Source organism: Talpa europaea, assembly GCF_964194135.1.
Source record: "Talpa europaea genome assembly, chromosome: 5".
Classification (NCBI taxonomy): Eukaryota; Metazoa; Chordata; class Mammalia; order Eulipotyphla; family Talpidae; genus Talpa; species Talpa europaea.
In genome coordinates this window covers 83,149,624-83,172,140 of record NC_140071.1, presented here as the reverse complement: position 1 = coordinate 83,172,140, position 22,517 = coordinate 83,149,624, and the positions used below count along the sequence as shown (strand labels likewise).

General features: G+C 38.5%; 1 protein-coding gene across 1 annotated transcript in view; it reads right to left on the bottom strand.

Moving 5' to 3' along the window:
* Positions 1-22,517, bottom strand: part of HPGDS (hematopoietic prostaglandin D synthase) — a gene marked incomplete at both ends in the record, with an annotated part of 54,835 nt that overhangs the window by 13,580 nt on the left and 18,738 nt on the right. The window contains one exon of the mRNA XM_084234067.1: positions 7,451-7,549. Coding sequence (XP_084090193.1) covers positions 7,451-7,549 — 99 coding nt within the window. The remainder of the gene's footprint in view (positions 1-7,450; positions 7,550-22,517) is intronic.

The window sequence follows — 22,517 nt, the reverse complement described above, 5'->3', positions numbered from 1 at the left end:
ATTTTATTTTATTTAAATTTTATTTTTATATTCCCCATACAATTACAACCCCCTTATTTTTACCCCAATAACTCCTTTCCCCGCCCCCCACCCCCATACAGTGTCTCTGGTTCATAGCTGTTTGTTGATTTTGATACTTTCTTTCTTATAATTATTATTTTTCCTGGTCCCTTATTTAAGTTTTCTAGATTCCTGCTATGAGTGAGACCATCCGTTATTTTTATTTTTCTTTCTGGCTTATTTCGCTGAGCATGATCCCTTCCAGCTCCATCCATGTTGTTGCAAATTGCATGTGTTTATCTTTTTTGAATGCTGATGTTCCATGGTGTATGTGTACCACATCTTCTTGATCCAGTCTATTTTGGGGCATTTGGGTTGTTTCCAAAGCTTAGCTATTGTAAATAGTGCTGCTATAAAAATAGGGGTGCAGATGCTCTTTGGAATTGATGTTTCTGTGTCCTTTGGGTAAATACCTAGGAGTGGAATTGCTGGATCATATGGAAGCTCTGTTTAGTAGGTCCAGAAATCTCCACACAGCTTTCCATAGTGGTTGGACCAGTTTGCGCTCCCACCAACAGTGCAGGAGAGTTCCTTTTTCTCCACAACCTCACCAACATTTGTTGTTGCTAGTTTTTTTAATATGTGCCATTCTCACTGGTGTAAGATGGTATCTCATTGTAGTTTTGATTTTCATTTCTCTGATTACAAATGATGTTGAACATTGTTTTATATGCCTGTTGGCCATGTGCATTTCCTATTCAGAGAAGTTTCTTTTTAGCTCTTCTGCCCATTTTTTTGACTGGATTATTCTCTTTGTTTTTGTTGAGTCTCCTCAGCTCTTTGTAGATTTTTGTGATCAGTCCTTTATCATTAGTGTGGTGTGCAAAAATGTGCTCCCAGTAGGTGGGGTTTCACTCTGCTTTGGTTATTGTCTCTTTTGCTGTGAAGAAGCTCTTTAATTGGATGTAGTCCCAGTTGTTGATCTTTGCCTCGATTGTCACTGCTTTGGGTGATGTGTCTGTAAAGATGTCTTTGATGTGCATATCATGTAGTGTTTCGCCTATATTTCCTTCTATGTATTTCATGGTTTCAGGTCTTATGTCTAGTTCTTTAATCCATTTTGAGTTGATTTTTGTGCATGGTGTGAGGTAGTAGTCAAGCTTCATTCTTTTGCATGTAGCGACCCAGTTTTCCCAGCACCATTTATTGAACAAACTTTCTTTGCTCCAATGCATAGTCATTGCTCCTTTGTCAAAGATGAGTTGACCATAAATCTGTAGGTTTATTTCTGGATTTTCTATTGGATTCCATTGATCTGTGTGTCTGTTCTTGTTCCAGTACCATGCAGTTTTGATGATTATGGCTTTGTAGTATAGTTTGACGTCTGGGCATGTGATGCCTCCATTCCCTTCTATTTTTTTCAGAAGAGCTTTGGCTATTCGGGGTTTTTGGTGATTCCATATGAATTTCATCAATAATTGTTCTATTTTTTTGAAGAATGACATTGAAATTTTTATTGAAATAGCACTGAATCTGTATATTGCTTTTGGTAGGATGGCCATTTTAATAATGTTTATTCTTCCAATCCATGAGCAGGGGATGTCTTTCCATTTCTTTGTCTCTTTTTCTATTTCTTTTAACAGTGTTTTATAGTTTTCTTTGTATAGGTCCTTTACCTCTTTTGTTAGATTTATTCCCAAGTATTTGATTTTTTTTGTTTTGATAATAAAAGGGATGGATTTTTTATTTCTTCTTCTTCAGATTTATTGTTTGTGTATAGGAATTCTACTGATTTTTGTGTGTTGATTTTGTATCCTGCCACTTTACTGAACTGATTGATGAGTTGAATTAGTTTTTCTGTGGAGTTTTTGGGGTTCTCTATATATATTATCATATCATCTGCAAATAGTGATAGTTTGACTTCTTCTTTTCCTATTTGGATTCCTTGTATGTCTTTCTCTTGTCTAATTGCTCTGGCTAGGACTTCCAGTATTATAATGAAAAGCAGTGGTGAGTGTGGACATCCTTGTCGTGTTTCAGATCTTAATGGAAATGCTTCCAGCTTTTCACCATTGAGAATGATACTGGCTGTTGGCTTGTCATAGATGGCCTTTATAATGTTGAGGTATGTTCTTTGTATCCCAAGAATTTCAAGTGCTTTTATCATGAATGGGTGTTGCACTTTGTCAAAAGCTTTCTTGGCATCTACTGATACCATCATATGGTTTTTATATTTCTTTTTTGTTGATGTGTTGGATAACATTGATTGATTTTCGGATGTTGAACCATCCTTGTCTCCCTGGAATGAATCCTACTTGGTCATGGTGAATTATCTTATAGATACATTGTTGGATTCTGATAGCTAAAATTTTATTGAGGATTTTTGCATCAGTGTTCATTAGGGAGATTGGCCTGTAGTTTTCTTTTTTTGTGTTGTCCTTGTTCGGTTTTGGTATTAGTGTAATGTTGGCTTCATAGAATGTGTTTGGTATTATTCCTTCCTTCTCAATTTTTTGGAAGAGTTTGTGAAGGATAGGCACTAATTCGTCTCTGAACATTTGGTAGAATTCATTTGTAAATCCATCAGGTCCTGGGCTTTTGTTTTTGGGGAGGTTTTTGATTACCATTTCAATTTTGCTGCTTGAAATTGGTCTGTTTCGGTGTTCTACTTCTTCTTTATCTAGCTTTGGGTGATTGTAGAGTTGTAGGAATTTGTCCATCTCCTCTCAATTGTTGAACTTGTTTCCATATAACTGTTCCTAGTAGTTTCTGATTATTCTTTTGATTTCTGCTGTGTCCATTGTGATTTCTCCTCTTTTATTTGTGATACTGTTTATTTGTGCTTTCTTAGGGAGAATTTTATTACTCTTTCCATTTCTGTACTTTTGATTCGACTGTTTAAGCTATCTATTTCATTTTGATTTTGTCTTGGGAAATTCATCAGTTTAAAAATTTGTCAATTTCTTCTTGCTTGTCCAGTTTGTATGCATAGAGACATTCATAACAGGATCTTATGATCCTATGTATTTTTAAATGATCTGTTGTAATTTTGTCTCTTATTTCTGATTCTGTTTATTTGGGTTTTCTCTCTTCTTTTCTTTGCAAACCTAGCTAGAGGCCTTTCAATTCTGTTTTATATTTCAAAGAATTGATCCTTGGTTTCTCTGATCCTTTGAACTGTCTTATTTTTTTCTGTTTCATTTATGTCTGCTCAATTTTTTTTTATTATTTCTTTCCTTCTACTGATTTTTATATGCTTTAGTTTTTTGTCTTGTTTTATAATTTTTCATTTTTTCTGAATGTCAGCTGCAGAACTAGGTAGCTTACTTTCCCACATGAACTGCCCTTAGAGTCTGGTAACTTATCTCTCTACTTTAATTAGTCTCAAGTTTTTTTTTTTGAATTCTTCTTTGATTTCTTATTTGACCCAGGAGTTTTTTCAGAAGCATTTTGTTTCATCTGCACATTCTTTTGGTTTATTTCAGGATTCTTTCTGTGGTTAATTTCTAGCTTTATAGCATGTGATCTGTGAAGATTCTTGATATAATTAATACTTTAATATATTTGCTGAGACATCTTTTATTTCCCAGTATCTATCCTTGAGATATGATCTATTCTTGAGAATTTTCCCTGTGTATTGAAAAAGAAAGTTTATTCATCTCTTTTGGAATGGAAACCTCTGTAAGTGTCCATTAAATTCATGTGATTCAACACTTCCTGTAAGGCCTTTACTGCTTTATTAATTTTCTGTCTGGGTGAATTATCCCTTCATATAGTCATGTGTTGAGGTCTCCAACAATAATTGTATTTTTGTTGATATGACATTTAGGTCTGTTATCAGTATCTTCATATAACCTGGCACAACTACATTAGCTTCATACATATGAATAACAGTTATATCATCTTTTTCCCTTGATCATTATAGACTGTCCATCATTGTCCTGATTACCTTTTTCAGTTAATAGTCTAGGTTATCTTACATTAGAATAGCAGTTCCTGCTTTTCTTTCTGGATTTTTGGCATGTATTACCTTGCTCTAACCTTTTAGTTTATTTTCCTTTGGTTTTAAATGGATCTCTCACACGCAAAGTATAGACAGCTGAACTTTTTCATCCACTATAGTCTATGTCCTTTAATTGGTGAATTCAGACTATTTACATTTAGGGCAATTATTGATATAAATTGTATTATCAATCATACTTTTTTAAAAATATTCAATTGTTTTCTTTATCTGTTGTTTCTTTTTTCTTTTGTTTCTCTCTGTTCTTTCTGGATTTCTTTCTTCATCTGTGGGCCTCTGTTCTGTGGCTACCATGGGGATTACCATAGCTTAAATTGCTATGTCTTATGTCTTTATGAGCTGGTGTCAGCTCTCAGATATTAAACTATTCAGGTTATGTCCATTTCTTCCTCCCTTTTAGTTTTTTTGTTGTTGGCTTGTAATATTCTGGCCATTGCTTCTGTTTTTTTACTCCTATTATCATTTTGTTCAGAATTTTGTGTTTCATTTTTTTCTCAGAAAATAACTCTTCAACATTTCTTGTAGGATAAGATTGGTGATGATAAATTCTGTTAGCTTTTGTTTCTTTTCTTATTTTATTTAGGATTTATTTATTTATGCATACAGGAACTGGGGTATAGGCCAGAGATGTGGGGGAGTGAGAAGATTCACCAAAGAAAGAGTGGGGGACAGAACAGGTGGATAAACTGAAATACACTGCTGAGGGGAGGAGCAGGCAAGACAGGAAACGTCTACTGTGCCATGTGGGTAGCTCCCTGGCCGGGGATCAAACTCCTGCTGCAGTGGCTGCAGACAGCCTCATAGGTTGCTCCTTAACCCCCTGCACCACCAGGGAGGTGCTGGGAAGCCTTTTAATTTACCTTCATATCTGAATGATAGTTTTGTAGGATAGAATATTTTTGGCTGGCAATTCTTATCCTTATCCTTTTGGATTGTGAACATTTCCTTCCAATCTCTTCTTGCCTTCAACAGAAGTCGAGGAAAATCTAATTTCTGGTGACTCTGTAACCTGTTTTTTCCTTGCTGCTTATAAATTTTTTCTTTCTTTATCTGAGGAAATGCACATGGTCAACAGGTATATGAAAAAATGTGCAACATCCCTTATAATCAGGAAAATGCAAATCAAAACCACATTGAGATACCACCTCAAAACAGTGAAAATGGCACATATTAAAAAAAAAAAAAAAACTGGCAACAACAAATGCTGGAGTGGATGTGGAGAAAAAGGAACCCTCTTACACTGCTGGTGGGAATGCAAACTGGTCCAACCACTATGGAAAGCTGTGTGGGGTTTCTCAAATTACTAAAAATGGAGCTACCAAATGATCCAGCAATTCCACTCCTAGGAATCTACCCAAAGGACTCAAAAACATTAACTCAAAAGGAAACATGCCCTCCTATGTTTAATGCAGCACTATTTACAGTAGGTAAGATATGGAAACAATCTGAATACCCAAAAGTAGATGACCAGATCAAGTAGATGTGGTATATATACACAATGGAATACTATTCAGCAATCAAAATAGATAAACTCATGCCATTAGCAGCAACATGGATGGAGCTGAAAGGGATTATTCTCAGTGAAGAAGGTCAGAAGGAAAAAGAAAAATACCAATGGTTTTACATATAGGACCCAAATAATGATTGGGGCGGGGGGGAGAAAAAAGAAAAAACTAATAGGCAACTATAAATTGGAGACATTCAGCAGTTGTGGAAGAGAGAGGGATTAAAACAGAAGAGGGAAGAGCACAAGAGACTGGTGATGGTTCACAGGTGACTTGGTGGTGGGAATTCTACAGGGACAACTCCTGAGAGGAGAAATCAAACATTGTACAAAAATGAACAATGATATAAAAATATATATGTATATTAAAATATTTTTTCTTTATCTTTGATTTTTGATAATTTAGACTTTTTACATTTTAATTATTTTATTTAAAAATTAGGGTATTCTTTCTGTCTTCATCTTATGGGGATACCAACTACTCCTAAGTTTTCTACGTAAGTCTGATATTTCTTGTACAATTCCCTCATTTTTCCATTTTCTTGTTTTTCTCTCTAATTTGGTGGTTTATTCATTTGAGTCTTCTACTTCTGAAATTCTTCTGCCTGTTTGATTCTATATACAGTACTTTCTATATTCTTCTGCATATCATTCAGAGTCATTTTTTGTGATCTTTTAACATTTTCTATGTCTTTGGTAAAAAAAAAAAAAACCTTTGTTCCTGGAGGTCCTTTTTAAGATCTTGGACCTGCCTATCAGCTTTTGACCTTACAATATATCATTTAGGATTTTCAATATTGCTGTTTTGAAGTCTTTGTCTGGTAGATACTCCATTTTTATATTCTATATATTTTTCTCAAAACTTCTGCTCTTCTCATTTTTCCTTTCCATCTTGTGTTCAGATGTTCCTTGTTTCTTAGGCATGATTATTTCCTTGTTTGCTTCTGTGTGTATATGTGGTTGGTTTAGTTTTAGAGGTTTATTTTCATCTGTTTACCTTAGTAAGGTGGGGGCAGGAGGGGCAACTGGGGCTTAAGTATTAGATCTCAGTTTGAAGAGATCTAATACTTAAGACTAAGTCTTAAGTATTAAGACCTCTACCTCCTCTCCTTTCTCCTCACATGAAGCTGTGTTCAGCCTTTTAGTTGTTCTAACTTTTTACCACACCTGCTGCTCCTTTCTACTGTGGTCTGTAAAGCTTTAGTTTGTTAGTGTGGGAGCAAGTTCTGGATTACAAGGCTCACTACACCAGACCATGTTGGGCTTGGAAGGCACATAGCTTGGAACCCACGTGTGGTGTGTGCCACTTTGTCTGGTTATGAATTGAATGCCAGTACCCACCACTGCCATCCTGTATCTGTGGGGCTACAAAATCTGTGTGCCATTTGTCATTTTCCTAGGGATTCATGAGGTATCTTACAAGTCCTTTTCTCTGCAATGAAGCCCAGCCTGGTGTCACATTGCTCTCTTCTGGCTGGGAGATAGGGTGGAGTATCCATTTCTGCACCAGAAGATGAATTTCCAATGTCCCAGGTCAGGTTGCACCCACAGAGTTCCCACTGCCCTGTGGTTGGACCTGTGCCCACACATGAGCAAAATTCCTCCAGGGAATTTCACAGTGCCCCAGGTTGTCCTGACATGACTCACATGGCTGAACTCCAGCCCATTCTGCTGGCTAGGTTATCTACCCTCCCAGTCATGCTCCACTTTGCGTCATCCCACTCCTTCCCATCAGCATCCACCAACCTTAGTTTTGATTTCTCCATGGGAAAGTCCTGGGGCTCGGTCAGTGCAACGTCTAGGTCTTTATTTGAGCTAATATTATTGCATAAATAGTTAATTTTAAGGGAAAAGTGGAGCCCAGCTTCTCTAATCCACCATCTTGTCTATTTGCTTGTATTTCTCAAGATGTAAAACATACTCACAGAGTTCCCGACAAGCCACTCTTTTTTCCCTAAATATGTGTCCAAAGCTTGCAGAAGATGAGGTGCATCAGATGTAAGAAGCTCATTAAATATCTTGTCCTAGGAGAAGGAGAAAATGATCTCTTTAAGAAAAAGGAAGAAAAATAAATTATGTGATTTGAAAAGGAATTAGATTTTTCCATCTTTGCTCTCCCAAATGAGTTCAGAAAGAAACAGAGGGTTCTACATGTTTGTTCATTCGTTTCAAATTTATGACACTCTGGTGACTCAGGTCTGACTCTATGAGTCTTACTTAGTCTTCACTATTCATGGATTAAAAAATAAATACTCTGGTCACTAATTTACAATGATGCATTCATGCCTATGTTCATTCAGCACTGTTTACAATTGCCAAGTTACATTCCCACAAGGGGATGGGTGACTTTGGGTTCTTCATTGGAAACTAATTTCCTTTCTCTCTTCTCACTTTCTATGCACACTAACTCTATTAAAGTTCTTTTCTATTGAGGTTTTATACACTAAGAGTATGTTTTTTCTATGTGGTATGTGGCAGAGCGCATTTAGAGTATGCAGGATTGGAGGTCTTGAGGTGCCCCTCATTCTGCCTGCTAATATCACCATTGAGATGTCATTTTAGAGAGGTGTTGGGTTTAGAGAATGGGGTCGAGAGGGACTGAGACAAAGGACTGGTGGAACTGGAAAGGCTGAGACATAAGACAATGATTTTAAACAATATAGGAACAGAAGGAACAAAACAGCTCCCAGAAAAATAGAAGTGCTTTGCTGAAATTTTGCTGAGCTAGCCACCATTGAGAGTAAGATCCAGTTACAGGACAAATAAGGAACAGAAAAACAAGCACCCAAAACTTCCTGACCCCCTAGTGCCTAATCAATAGTGTGGCATATTGAGAAACAGGAAGTCAGACAGTATAGAGTTATAGACAGGGGTGGTAAAATGGGCATCCTCCCGTGAACCCCCTCCTACTGTCAGGAGTCATTTCCCCTTGCTTTAATAAATCCACACTTGCTTGCCCTCACATGTGCTGTGGCGATTGTTATTCCTCAACTGACTTCCACACCCCTGACCCATGAGCATCCATTCTCCTAACAGTGTCTTTGGGTAACTAGAGTTCCCCTTTCAGCGACACATAGCATGTTTACCCAGGAGACAAAGACATTTTCCCAGACACAGGCAAAAGTTGCATTTTAAAAGGACAAGTTTATTAAGAAAAGGAGAAAGATAAAGAGAGACACCTGCATCGTCACAGGTGGGTAAGAAAGTTATTGCTGCTGCTTTGCAAAGGAAAAAGTTTGGGCATGGTGGGGGTGGAGAGTGGGGTGGGGGAGGTTAGAAACACCTGCATAGTCACAGGTGATCAGGAGAGCTGAATCTTGCTAGTGCAGCAATGGAACTAATGCAATATTCTTCTTTGGGGGAAGGCTTCATTCATTTATGGAATTGATATCTATTGTTAATTACTTCTAAGGTGTGACCAGGTTGATTTGTAAGGACTGGTGATTCTCTACAATACCCTCAATCTCCAGTTCTCCACCTCTGGTCTGCCCCTCTGGATATTTTCTATAGTAGTCTGATACTTGCTAAGCAGTTGGTGCCTAAAGATTTTTCATTTCTATGGCTGGTTTAATGACTATGTCAATCATTTCTACCCCCACCTTCATTGTCTGGTCTTGCAAACCTTCATACTAAATTTTCTATTCCTAACCTTCATCAATTGCATTTAACATAAATAATTCTGTTGAGTTATTCTGCGCTAGGGCCATCTTGTGTTTTCTCTTAATTGACAAGAGATTTTACTGCCTTGATTATCATTTATAAAACCCACCATCAAGGTGCTCCCATTTGAAATACCATGTAAGGTAATATTGCTAACTAAATAATATCCTGAGAAAAACTAACAGATATATTTTTCAAATTGTTTTTGTGTTTTTACTGGAATTTCTAAATATGTTGTTCATGATCTCTTTCTTGGTTAGAATTTTGTGTTTATATATGAAAAAATTGTCTGCTTTGTATCTTATATATGAAATGTTAGCCAAACTAAAAAATTAAATACATATAATTCATAATTCATAACATTAATACTTAGAAAATAAATGAGTTATAGTAAAATGCAACCTTTATTAAGGTAAGTGAGACAGTGAATAACTACCTCACCAATTTGCTGATTTTTACTACCTGTTATTGTATTTCCTTAGCGAGGTAAATTGGATTAGCACACATTAGTGCCTTATATTTGTGGAGTGGAGTTTACAAAAGCTTCATGTAGGTTTATACATATACATATATATATATGCTTTAAAATAGAAGTTTTATTTTATTTTTTTGCCTTTTTCATTAATTTTTTTACATCATTGTTCATTTTTTTTTAAGATTTATTTTTATTTATTTATACAAGCACTGGGTACAGTCAGAAATGCGGGAGGGTGAGAGAATTCACCAGAGTCAGAGCGGGGAGCAGAGCAGGCAGAAGGACTGGAGTACATTGCTGAGGGGAGCAGAGGGTGCCAGGAAAGGTCTGCGCGCCATGTGGGATCCTCCTGTGGAGGCCAAGGAGCAGCCGGGGATCGAACCGGTGCTGCAGAGGCTGTGGGCAACTTCGCAACCTAGCTCTCAACAGCTGCACCACCGGAGAGGCCATCATTGTTCATTTTTAAACAATATTTGCTTCCACCTACCCCCTATGTGTAGTCCCCATAGAATTTCCTTCACCAATGCACCCATGCGCCATCACCTCAGTCCCCTGTGCCCTTACCTCCCTCCCTCTGATCCCTTTTCCTCTTCCTCCCCTGTAAGATGTCTCTGATTTATAATTGTCCGTTTTTGCTTTGTTGCGTTTTGTGCTGTTATTTTTTTTACACTGATGTTTTCTTTGTTTTCCCTATATTCCTGCTATAAGTGAAACCATCCAATATTTTTCTTTTTCTTTCTGGCTTATTTTGCTGAGCATAATTCCTTCTAGTTCCATCCATGTTGCTGCGAATGGCATGAGTTTATCTTTTTTGATTGCTGAATAATATTCCATCGTGTATATATCCCACATCTTCTTGATCCAGTCATCTATTTTTGGTCATTTGGTCATTTATCTATTGTAAATAGTGCTGCAGGAAACACAGGTGTACAGGTGTTCTTTTGAATCACTGTTTCTGTGTCCTTTGGGTAGATCCCTAGTAGTGGAATTGCCAGGTCATATGGTAGCTCCATTTTTAGAAGACAGAGGAACCTCCAGACAGCTTTCCATAGTGGTTGGACCAGATTGCACTCCCACCAGCAATGTAGGAGAGTTCCTTTTTCACCACATCCTTGCCAACATTTGTTGCTTGTTTTTTTGATATGTGCCATTCTGACTGGGGTAAGTTGGTATTTCAACGTGGTTTTAATTTGCATTTCCCTGATGATCAGGGATGTTGAACATTTTTTCATACACCTGTTGGCCATTTTAATTTCCTCTTTGGAGAAATGTCTTTTAAGTTCTTCTGTCCATTTCTTGACTGGATTGTTTATTTTGTTTTTATTGAGTCATGTGAGTTCCCTGTATATCTTTGTGCTCAGTCCCTTATCAGTTGACTGGAGTGCAAAGGTTTTTTTCCCAGTCAGTGGGGTGTCTCTCTGTTGTGGTTAATGTCTCTATTGCTGTGCAGAAGCTTTTCAGTTTGATGTAATCCCAGGTGTTTATCTTTTCCTTGACTTTCTTTGCTTTGGGTGACCAGTCTTTAAAGATGTTATTGCACAAAAACATTGATTCAAAAGAACACCTGTACACCTATATTTTCTTCTATATATTTTATGGTTTCAGGTCTTAAGTCCAGTTCTGTTATTCATTTTGAGTTGATTTTTGTGCACAGTGAAAGGTAGTGGTCTAATTTTATTCTTTTGCATGTGGTGGTCCAGTTTTCCCAGCACCATTTATTGAACAAACTGTCCATGTTCCATTGCATATTCTTTGCTCCTTTGTCAAAGATCAGTTGTCCATATAAGTGTGGTTTTATTTCTGGGCTCTCTATTCTGTTCCATTGGTCTGTGTGTCTGTTTTTGTTCCAATACCAAACTGTTTTAATTATTATGGCTTTGTAGCATAGCTTGAAGTTTGGAAGTGTGATACCTCCTTTCTCCTTTGTTTTCATCAATAGGGCTTTGGCTATTTGTGGTTTTTTGTGGTTCCATATGAATTTCATCAGTATTTGTTCTATTTCTTTGAAGAATGTCATTGAGATTTTTATTGGAATAATGTTGAATCTGTGTATTGCTTTTGGTAGGTTGGATATTTTAATAATGTTAATTCTTCCAATCCATGAGAGGGGATGTCTTTCCATTTCTTTGTGTCTTCTTCTATTTCTTTTAACAGTGTTTTATAATTTTCTTTGTATAGGTCTTTTACCTCTTTTGTCAGGTTTATTCCGAAGTATTTGGGTTTTTTTGTTTGTTTGTTTCAATTATAAAAGGGATGATTTTCTTGATTTCTTCTTCTTCAGATTGATTGTGTATAGGATTTTGTATCCTGCTACTTTACTGAACTGGTTGATTATTTTGAATAGTTTTTCTGTGGAGTTTTTGTTGTTCTGTCTATATATTATCATATCATCTGCAAAATAGTGATAGTTTTACTTCTTTTTTCCCTATCTGGATTGATTGTATGTCTTTTTCTTGTCTTGTTGCTGTGACTAGGACCTCCAGTATTATATTGAAGAGCAGTGGTGAGAGTGGACATCCTTGTCTTGTTCCTGATCTTAAAGGAAAGGCCTTCGGCTTTTCACCATTGAGAATAATATTGGCAATGGGTTTGTTGTATATGGCTTTTATCATGTTATGTTCCTTCTATCCCGAGAATTTCAAGGGCCTTCATCATAAATGGATGTTGGACTTTGTTGAATGCTTTCTCAGCATCTATTGATATGACCATTGGTTTTTATTTTTCTTTTTGTTGATGTGTTGGATTACACTGATCGATATTCGTATGTTGAACCATACTTGTGCCCCTGGGATGAATCCCACTTGATTATGATGTATTATCCTTTTGATGCATTGTTGGATTCTGTTGGCAAGGATTTTATTGAAGATTTTTGCATCAGTGTTCATTAGGGATATTGCCTGTAAATTTCTTTTTTTGTGTTGTCTTTGTTTGGTTTTGGTATTAGAGTAATGTTGGCTTTGTAAAACATATTTGGTAGTATTCCTTCTTTTTCAATTTTTTGAAAGATTTGTGTAGGATAGGCACTAATTCACTGCTGAACATTTGGTAGAATTCATTTATGAAGCTGTCTGGGCCAGGGCTTTTGTTTTTGGGGAGTGCTTTGATTACTGCCTCAATTTTGCTGCTTGTAATTGGTCTGTTTAGGTGTTCCATTTCTTCTTTGTCCAGCTTTGGATGATTATGTTATTCTAAGAATTTGTCCATCTCTTCTAGGTTGTTCAATTTGTTTGCATATAAGTATTCATAGTAATCTCTGATTATTCTTTTGATCTCTACTGAGTCTGTTGTGATCTCTCCTCTTTCATTTATATTCCTGTTTATATGTGTTTTCTCCCATTTTTTCTTTGTAAGCCTGGCTAGAGGTTTGTCTATTTTGTTTATTTTTTCAAAGAACCAACTTTTGATTTCATTGATCTTTTGGATTGTTTTTTTAATTTCTGTTTCATTTATTTCTGCTTTGATTTTTATTATTTCCTTTCTTCTACTGGCTTTAGGTTTTTTTGTTGTTCTTTTTCTAGCTCTTTGAGATGTGAGATTAGGTTGTTTCTTTGAGTTCTTTCTTGTTTGTTGATGTGAGCCTGTATTGCTATATATTTTCCTCTTATCACTGCTTTTCTTGCATTCCATACATTCTGCAACGTGCGGTCTTCCTTGTCTTTCAACTCAAAGTATTTCTTAATTTCTTCTTTGATCTCCTCATTAATCCAGTGGTCTTCCAGTAGTGTGGATTTCAGTCTCTATGAAGTGGGAGGGTTCCTTGTTTTCTTTTCATGATTTATTTCTAGTTTGATGCCTTTATGATCAGAGAAGATAGTTGGAATGATTTTGATCTTCATGCATCTGTTGATGTTTGTCTTGTGGCCTAGTATGTGGTTGATTCTAGAGAATGATCCATGGGCACTTGAGAAAAATGTGTACTCAGAATTTTTGGAGTGCAGTGTCCTATAGATGTCGGTAAGTCCATGAGTTCTATGTCTTTATTAAGGGCTTCAGTGTTTTTGTTTATTTTTTGTCTCGTTGATCTGTCTCTTGGTGAGTAGAGTGTTCAAGTCTCCCACAATATATGTATTTTCTTTAATGTCTGTTTTCAGAGCTGATAATAACTGTCTAATATATTTTGGTGCTCCTTCATTTGGTGAATATATGTTGATGAGTGTTATATCTTCCTGATGTATTGTCCCCTTGTTCATAACGTAGTGTCCATCTATGTCTCTTTTCACTTTTTTTTTTTTTTTGTGGGACCCTCGACGCTGGCTGGGGAACGAACCGGCGCTGCAGAGGCTTCGGGTAGCCTCGCAGCCCAGCGCTCAACCGCTGCGCCACCAGGGGAGGCCCCCTTTTCACTTTTTTAAATTTGAAGTCTATTTCATCTGATATAAGTATAGCTGTTCCTGCTTTCTTTTTTTGTTCCATTTGCTTGTAGGATTGTTTTCCAACCTTTTACTTTCAGTGTGTGTTTATCTTTTGTGGTTAAATGTGTTTCCTGGAGACAGCAGAAGGATGGATTTTGTTTTTTAATCCAGTGTGCTACTCTGTGTCTTTTATTGATGAAATTAATCCATTTACATTTAGAGTTAATATTGCTATGTTGGCATCTGTATTTGCCATTTTGTTTGTCTTTTTTTGTGATTTTATTCCTCACTTTATTCTGTTCTTCTTGATCATTCCTCTGTTGGTTTTGGCTTTAGGACTCCTTGTAGAATTTTTTGGAGTAGGGGTTTTTAGAGTTGTAATGAATTTCTGGAGTTTCTGTTTGTCTGAGAAGGTCTGTATTTTTTCTTTGCAGAGGAAGGAGAGCTTTTCAGAGTAAAGTATTCTTGGATGGCATTTGCTGTCTTGAAGTTTTTGAATATTTTACTCCATTCTCTTCTACCCGTTGTATTTCTTCGGAGAAGTCTGAGGTTAACCTCATTGATTTTCCCTTATAAGTTATATGTTTCTTCCCCCTTGCTAGTTTCATTATTTTTTCTTTGTCTTGGAGTTTTGCAAGCTTTACTATTATGTGTCTTGCTGTAGTTTTCTTTTCATTGTGGTAATTGGGTGTTCTTCTTGCTTCTTGTATGTCTATATTCATCTCCTTTCTCATACTTGGGACGTTTTCTTCAATTATCTCTGAATAATTTCTCAGATCCTTTGTCTCTCTCCTCACCTTCTGGAATGCCTTTAACTTTTATATTTCCTCTCTTCATGGAGTCTGATAATTGTCTAGGGGTATTCTCATTCTTTTTCCTTTGCACTTCTCTTTTTCTCTTTTGGTTCTTTCTATTTCTGTATCTTCAAGAGTACTTATCCATTCTTCCATTTCCTCAGTTCTGTTTTCAATGCTTTCTCAAGAGCTCTTTGTCTCTTACAGTAATCTTTTAGTCTCTTCCTTTTCTTTCACTTCCTTTTTTAAGGTCTCATTTTTGTTCTTCAGTTCATTGATTATTTGTCTCATCTCATTATACTTTTTCATAATGATGATTATTAATTCTTTATCTGACAGGCAGAGAATTTCTTCTATGTCATTGTTGAGCTCAGTGACTGATTTTCTTTTTGTGGTATGTACTTCTCCTGTGGGCTTGCTTGGTTATTTGTATTTTTCCTTCTCCCTGCTGTTTGCTTTCTAATTTGTTCTTTGTGTTGGGTCGTTGTGCCACTGGTGTTGGCAGGCATCTCATTGGATTGCTCCTTCAGGGATGTCAAAAACTGTTTACCAGACTGAGACCAGCACTGGTAGGCTAAAACTCCACCAGAGTGTTGATGCTGTGGCTATGTTGCTGGGCGCTGTCTCTTAGGGTTCCCTCCCTCCTTATTTACTCAGTTCCAGCAGGGATTAAGTTAGTTGGTGATTTTGCTCTGGTCACTAGGTGGTGCGAGAGACCTGTACTTGCTGACATGCGCTTTTCCCCTGTACTTCTCTGGGAAATGGAGGGGGAGGGGAGCACCTCAAAACAGGGCCTGTAGCTCACGCTGGGTGCTGTGTCTGCCCTATGTTCACCTGGTGCTGTGCCCACGGCTGTGTGGATCCCATGCCCTGAATTCTGTGCTCTAGTTCTCAATCTCAGGGTCTCAGATCCAAAACAATGCCAGTCACCCTGTGCAGTACCCACTGTTATGGTGTGTCCCAGGCCCGAATCCTGTGCCCAGCTCTCAGTTCCAGAATGGGGTCTTGCTCCACACCTTGTTTCCCTTCTTGCCCCTGTCTGTGTGGCCCACCCCCTCTGCCTGAGGGTGGTTTTGGAAACCCTGGCTTCCAACTATTAGGAAGTTGGTGATTTTGTTCTGATCACTAGGTGGCACCAGAGATCTTTCCTAGTATCCTTCCAGAGCTGTGCTTTCTCCCCATGGGACTCTAGGGAACTGAGTGGGGGTGTCGTGGAATGGCTCAATGGTGTGGGGTGTTGTGTCTGTCGTGTGCCATGCATCGTGGGGATCCCACACCCCAAATTCCGTGCCCCAGGTCTCAGTTCCGAAGCCCTCAGATCTGGGATGTGGGCGGTAGCCCAGTTCAGTGTTCACAGAAATGGCGCCTTTTGCACCATGCTCCTGTGCCCGGGTGCCTGGTTTTTGATTACTAAGTGAGAGTCATTTACCTCAGTGACAGTTCCCACATGTCTCCCCACAAACCTAGGTCGCAGGCACGGGGATCTGGGCAGTCATGAAATGCATATGATTTTCTGCACAAGCTTACCCACTGGCCTTGGGCTATTTGTAGGTCTCTGTGGAGTCCTTATCTTCCTCTAATGGTGCCCGGAGCCTGCCACTCACCTCCGTGGTGATTCCTGTGTGGTTCTCCACAGTTCCCGTTCACAAGGTGCAGTGCCTGCAATAGTTCCTTTCCACTCGCTGTCCCGCTTGATGTGTAGTTTTTTCTCATTGTTGTTGTTGTTGTTTCTTTTGGAGTGTGCTGGCTTTGTGGGTAGGGGAGGGTAGCAGCATTCTGAGCTTTCCTCTCTTTTTGTCCTCTTTTATGGCAACTTTCCTCTTTGGGCAGTTTGCCAGTCCCGCGTTTGTCTTCCATGTCCTGGTTGTCACAGGGACTTGCTGCTTTTCCTCCCTAGTAACTTTTTATGGGAGGACTTACTCCCAGCGTTTCCCCACCACCATGGCGATCTTCTCTCTCTTGTGATTCTATTTTTTATTGAATTTTTTTTATTGAGGTAGCATTGGTTCACAACACTATATATGATTCAGAGGTGAGGATTCACACCTCTTCAGATGTTTGTTTCTGCATCACACCTAGCAACAAAACATCCACCAACTAAAGTTTGGAATGTTTATTATTTTGACATTATATTCTTGTCACTCGTCTACACCACCTTCGTACATAAGACTTTTTATTGTTAATATTGTCATATTTTTAAATAAAATAGCATAAGTCCTGCTCTTTACACAGAATTTTTTTGAGCTGAGAAGCAAGGGCTCAGAGCCTTAAGGCATTTCTCACAACTCACTCAGCTTAGCTTAGCAGTAATTGGAAAGTTAATGACCAATTTGGCTGTCTAACAACATCCAGAAAGGGAGGGTGTTGAATGGGATAGAAAGTAGCCACTGCAGCTTCCCTAAAACCCAGGTACTTACCTTTATACCTTTGTTACTTTTTCTAATGTTCATTCCCACAACTTAAATTATAAAGATGCCTATGTATATGAAGTATCCCCCAAATATCTGTTCTCTTGACTTCTATTTTAGCCCAAGTTCTCTTTACAAGTTTAGGGAGTCATCTCAGGTAATGATGAAATGTAAATTAATAAACAGTATAATCATTATTATTTAAGTCATTTTAAGAACTACTCGCCAAAATAGCATAATGAAGATTAATTCTAATTATGCATTCTTTTTTCCAGATTTCTACAAAGCATTATTTTTAAGTCTAACTCCCAAAAGTATTTAATACCAGAACTGAGCCAATAACACCCTCTCAATCCTATTCATCCTCCATCCCCATATTGTTCTCAGAAGAGGAAATGGTAAGAGATACCTTGAGTAAACAACATGCCACCAAAGAGACAAAAAGACAAAATGTTAAGTCCCGGGTTTGTCAAGGTGATCAATGGCCAAAGATATATTTTACCTTAACAGTTAAATTTAATTTAACTTTTTAAAAAATTTGAAGTGGAATTTTATAAACCAATAGGGAAACATAATTATGTGTATTTGGTAGATTTTTAAAATACATGTAATATTGATAGCTAGATTTTTTTGCTATCTTTAAATTTTATCTGCCACCAGGTGGCAGTAATGCAACCCTCCACAGAGTGACTAGGCAGTGAGCTATAAAAATGTATTTTTTATTGTATACTAGCCAGACCCTGCTTATTAATTAGATAGTCTAGAGCTATCTGCAATATATCCACAACATGTTCTCCCTTCACATGATTAATTCATGGATTTGGATTGTCATGTACTCTGAAAAAATTTTTTGAGGTAATGATATGTAAGAGCATTGTTATTCTAATAAAAATGTAGAATGTTATCTTCACGATAAACATTCAAAGCATATTTTCCTCTGAGAAGTGGCCTCTGTTATGGAGCCCACAGAAAAGCTTAGAACAGAGAAACAGATAGGGAGAGCTGATAAACTGACAGACTGCCAATTAGTAAGGTCTTTGGCATGACAAAGTTTTAGATACTTTTTTTTTAATTGGGGATTATGTATTAACTTTCCCTGAATTTATAAGGATATGTAAAATGCAGATGCCACCTCTGACAAACAAAAGGAAAAAAAAACAATGAACACTAAATTATATGACCCAGCATTAATTGTAAAAGCTAATGTTTATTAAACATTTACTACACAGTCATAGGTACTTATGCTACAATTAAATCCCCCCAACTACTTTATAGTAGTTTTGTTGTATATCTAATTTACAGACAAAGAATTTGGGCTTTCAATAGGGAAGTGAGCAACAACTAGTGAGAAGGGAATCCAAATTTAATCTCAGTGGCCTAAGATTCCAAATTGGTGTAAATGGTAATTGGTGTAAATAGCCTAAGATTCCAAAAAGAATTTCTTGTATTTCTATCATCAAAGCTGAGCTTTCATGTAAGGTGTTGCCTAGTGAGAAAAAAAAGTATGTGTGTGTGTGTGTGTGTGTGTATCCTCACCTTCCTGACCCTGGCATCAAAGAATCAAACATGAGTACTTTTATGTCCCCAATATCACTACTCAAATCAGATGGTTCTAATTCAATAAATGGTACTTAGAATAAAAAATGCTCAAATAAATTGGTGAGCATACCATTTGTTCTGTGCTATGGCTTTTGAACATCATCCATAAACTGTGCCATGTATTTAAGTATTCATATATGTCTGTTTCGAGCAGCTGCCGGCACTGTGACATAATACCCTGTACTTAAGAACATGGAACTGGGCCTCCCTGTGGGCCTAGGAGTTAAGTCTCAGCACTATCACCACAATCGCCCACATGGCACCCTGAGTTCAATCCCAGGTCAGGAAGGTGACCCACATGGCGCAGCAGACCTCTCCTGTCTCGCCCCTTCTTCTCCCCTCAGCAGTGTTTTTCAGTCTGCCTGCTGTGCTGCCCACTCTGTCTCTGGTGAATCCTCTCACCTCTCCTTCCTTCCCCCACCCCCCACACTTCTGGCCTACACACAGTTCTACAAATAAACAAACAAACAAATAAAATCTTAAAATAAAAAAAGAGCATGGAGCCTGGGTTTGAATTCCATATGTATAAGTAAATAACCTTAGACTAAACAACACTAAATAGCCATAGACAAGTTACAGTACATTCAGTTTCTTCATTAACAAAATGAGGATAACAATAGTTCATCTGTAAAGGATGCTTTGGTAAGGCATCACTAACTTAAGAGATAGCACAAACAGGTGACAAGGCTATCATTATCAGTTCTGCAGGCTAGCAATCTTGCTGTGCAACTCCATAACTTACACTGTTTCTCAGTTCTTCATCTGAGAAGTGAGCATGACAATAAGAATCTCTTATCTCATGGAAGGAGATAGAGAACTAGCTGAGAAAATGCAGGCAAAGAGACCAGAGAGGGCCTCCCCGGTGGCGCAGCGGTTGAGCGCTGGGTTGCGAAGCTGCCCGCGGCCTCTGCAGCGCCGGTTCGATCCCCGGTTGCTCCCCGGCCACCAGAGGAGGGTCCCACATGGCGCGCAGACCTCTCCTGCCGCCCGCTGCTCCCCTCAGCAGTGTGCTTCGGTCCTTCTGCCTGCTCTGCTCCCTGCTCTGGCTCTGGTGAATTCTCTCACCCTCCCACGCTTCTGACTGTACTCAGTGCATGTATAAATGAAACAAACAAACAAATAAATAAATAAAACATGCCTCTAAAAAAAAAAAAAAAAACAAAGAGACCAGAGAAACATTTACCCATGGTATTTGATGAACTTAGCTCTATCACTCATTTGACAAGTATTTAATGCCTACTTTGCAAAAGACCCCGATAATTGTGGGGTATACCATGAATAATAAAGATACATTCTGCTTGAGACAAACAGCAAGTAAATATAGTTTAAAATATAGATTGTGACAAATGCTCTAAGAAAACCACCCATTAGAATAGCCAAAAGTTATATTTACAATTCTGGATAAAATTTATGGGTTTGACATAGACATATAATTGTTTTCATCCCTAAACCACATTAAATGCTTACTATTGAAAAGATAGAAGGCACAAAGTGGTAGAAAATAACAGAGGAGACAAAAGCAAACGGAATTTGCACCTATAAAACAGATAGATGGATATTGCCTGCAAAGAGCTAAAAACTAGCACTACCTACCCCATAAAACTTTCAATGGTTCAGGAAATGTTGGTTTATCTGGAACAGAGGGACACTGAAAGTAGTTTTGGCATGAGCGTTAACACCTTCATCTCACCCTGCTAGATAACTGCCTCTTCCCCATCCTCAACACAAAGTTAGAGAATTTAAAGCAGATTACTATATATTTCCTATTATTCAGATATTGGATCTTTTCTCTATTTCCCATTTCTGAGCTTGTTTGTTTTGTTATTGTTGTCTTTTATTACTCTGGGTTGGAAATTATCATATAGAATGTATTGAGTAGGGAGGTGTTAAATGAATATATTCATACTGAAATCTAAATTCTAGCCTTTTTTCTCCTTCTTGTTCCAGAACTTAGGAGTTTATCTCATGCAGGATATTGGAAGTCTTCTCCAGGGATTCTTCATTACAAGAGGAAATACCTAGAATAGTAATATTGGGACAAAGCCCCAAATGATTTAGTGATGTAATGCTGGAAGTCAGCAAACCCTATCTTCATGCTGAGAGTTCTCAGTGAACTTTTTAATTTCCCTACACCTTATCATAGACTATAAAAGGTGTTCTGACCCCTGAGAAAAATATAGACCAAAACAAAGAGGAAAAGAAGCAACTTTAAGTAACCATACAATTCCAGCAGGGAGATTTTATCTATTATACAAAATGTTTTTTTAGTTTGGATAGCACAGGTTTATAATACAAGGACATGGAAATTATGTGCTTGATTAAAGACTTCAGAACTTCAGGGAAAGGGGAAGCTTCGCAAGATGCCATTTTAGGGGCCTCCCCGGTGGCGCAGTGGTTGAGCGCTGGGTTGCAAAGCTGCCCGCAGCCTCTGCGGTGCCGATTCGATCCCCGGCTGCTCCCCCGCCACCGGAGAAGGGTCCCACATGGCATGCAGACCTCTCCTGCGGCCCGCTGCTCCCCTCAGCAGTGTACTTCGGTCCTTCTGCCTGCTCTGCTTCCCGCTCTGGCTCTGGTGAATTCTCTCACCCTCCCGCGCTTCTAACTGTACCCAGTGCTTGTATAAATAAATAAATAAATAAATAAATAAATAATCTTTAAAAAAAATGCCATTTTAATCATGACTTCAGTCTACGTATTTTCCAAGAATGTTACCATTTCTAAATCAGGAGTGATCCTTGGTGTCAGAAACTACTCTAGTGCTTTCATATGCTAGAAGAATAATTTTATCTCCAGCTTTCACACTAATTGGTTGAATCTCTCCAGACTCTTTAGAGTCTGATTCAACAGCTAGTACTGTTGCTTGTCATACTTTCCTTGAGATTTTTCTGAAAGCATAATACTTCCTTTGGTTATAATTTCAGCTAAACTCCTTTCAACTAATATTTCATCAAAAAGGAAAGAAAATTCTAAATGCTGGGAGGTTCCTAATGGATGTGAAAAAAGCTAAAATAATATTTGTAAAGCAGATGCGGCGGAGCAACATGGCGGCGAGGAGACGCTGCGAGTAAGATCTCCCATTAAAAAAAGTTAATAGGGAGGAAAAGCGGCAGGTCCCAGTGAGAACTGGGACACGGAAGATAAACGGACGACTCCAGCAAACTGCCCAAAGAAGAAAGTTGCCATAAAAGAGGACCAGAAGGGAGGGAAGCTCAGAACCCTGCTCCCCTCCCCCGCCCACAGAGGCGGCACTCTCGACCGGCAGAGAGGAGGAAAACAACAAACCAAAACGGCCACCAAGAACAAACGACGCAGCAAGGGGGACTGTGAGTGGAAAGGAACTATTGCAGCCACCACACCCCTTGAACGGGAGCTGAGGCGAACCCTGCAGGATTCACCGCTGCGGTGAGCGAACTGCTCCGGGCGCCATTAGAGAAGAACAAAGACCCTGGGAGACGCGCACACAGCCCGGGCTGCCGGTAAGCTTGCGCGGATAGCGGCGCGCTCGGCGCACTTGAAAAGCAAGTGCAGACCAGGATCGCGGCTGCCCAGGTCCCCGCGCCTGCGACCTAGGCTTGGAAGACGACCTAGGCTTGCGGGGAGACGCACGGAGATCCTCACTGAGGTGAAGGTCCCTCCCTGAGTAAGCAGGAACCAGGCGCCCAGGCACGGGAGCGGTGCAAAAGACGCCATACCCGTGCCACTGA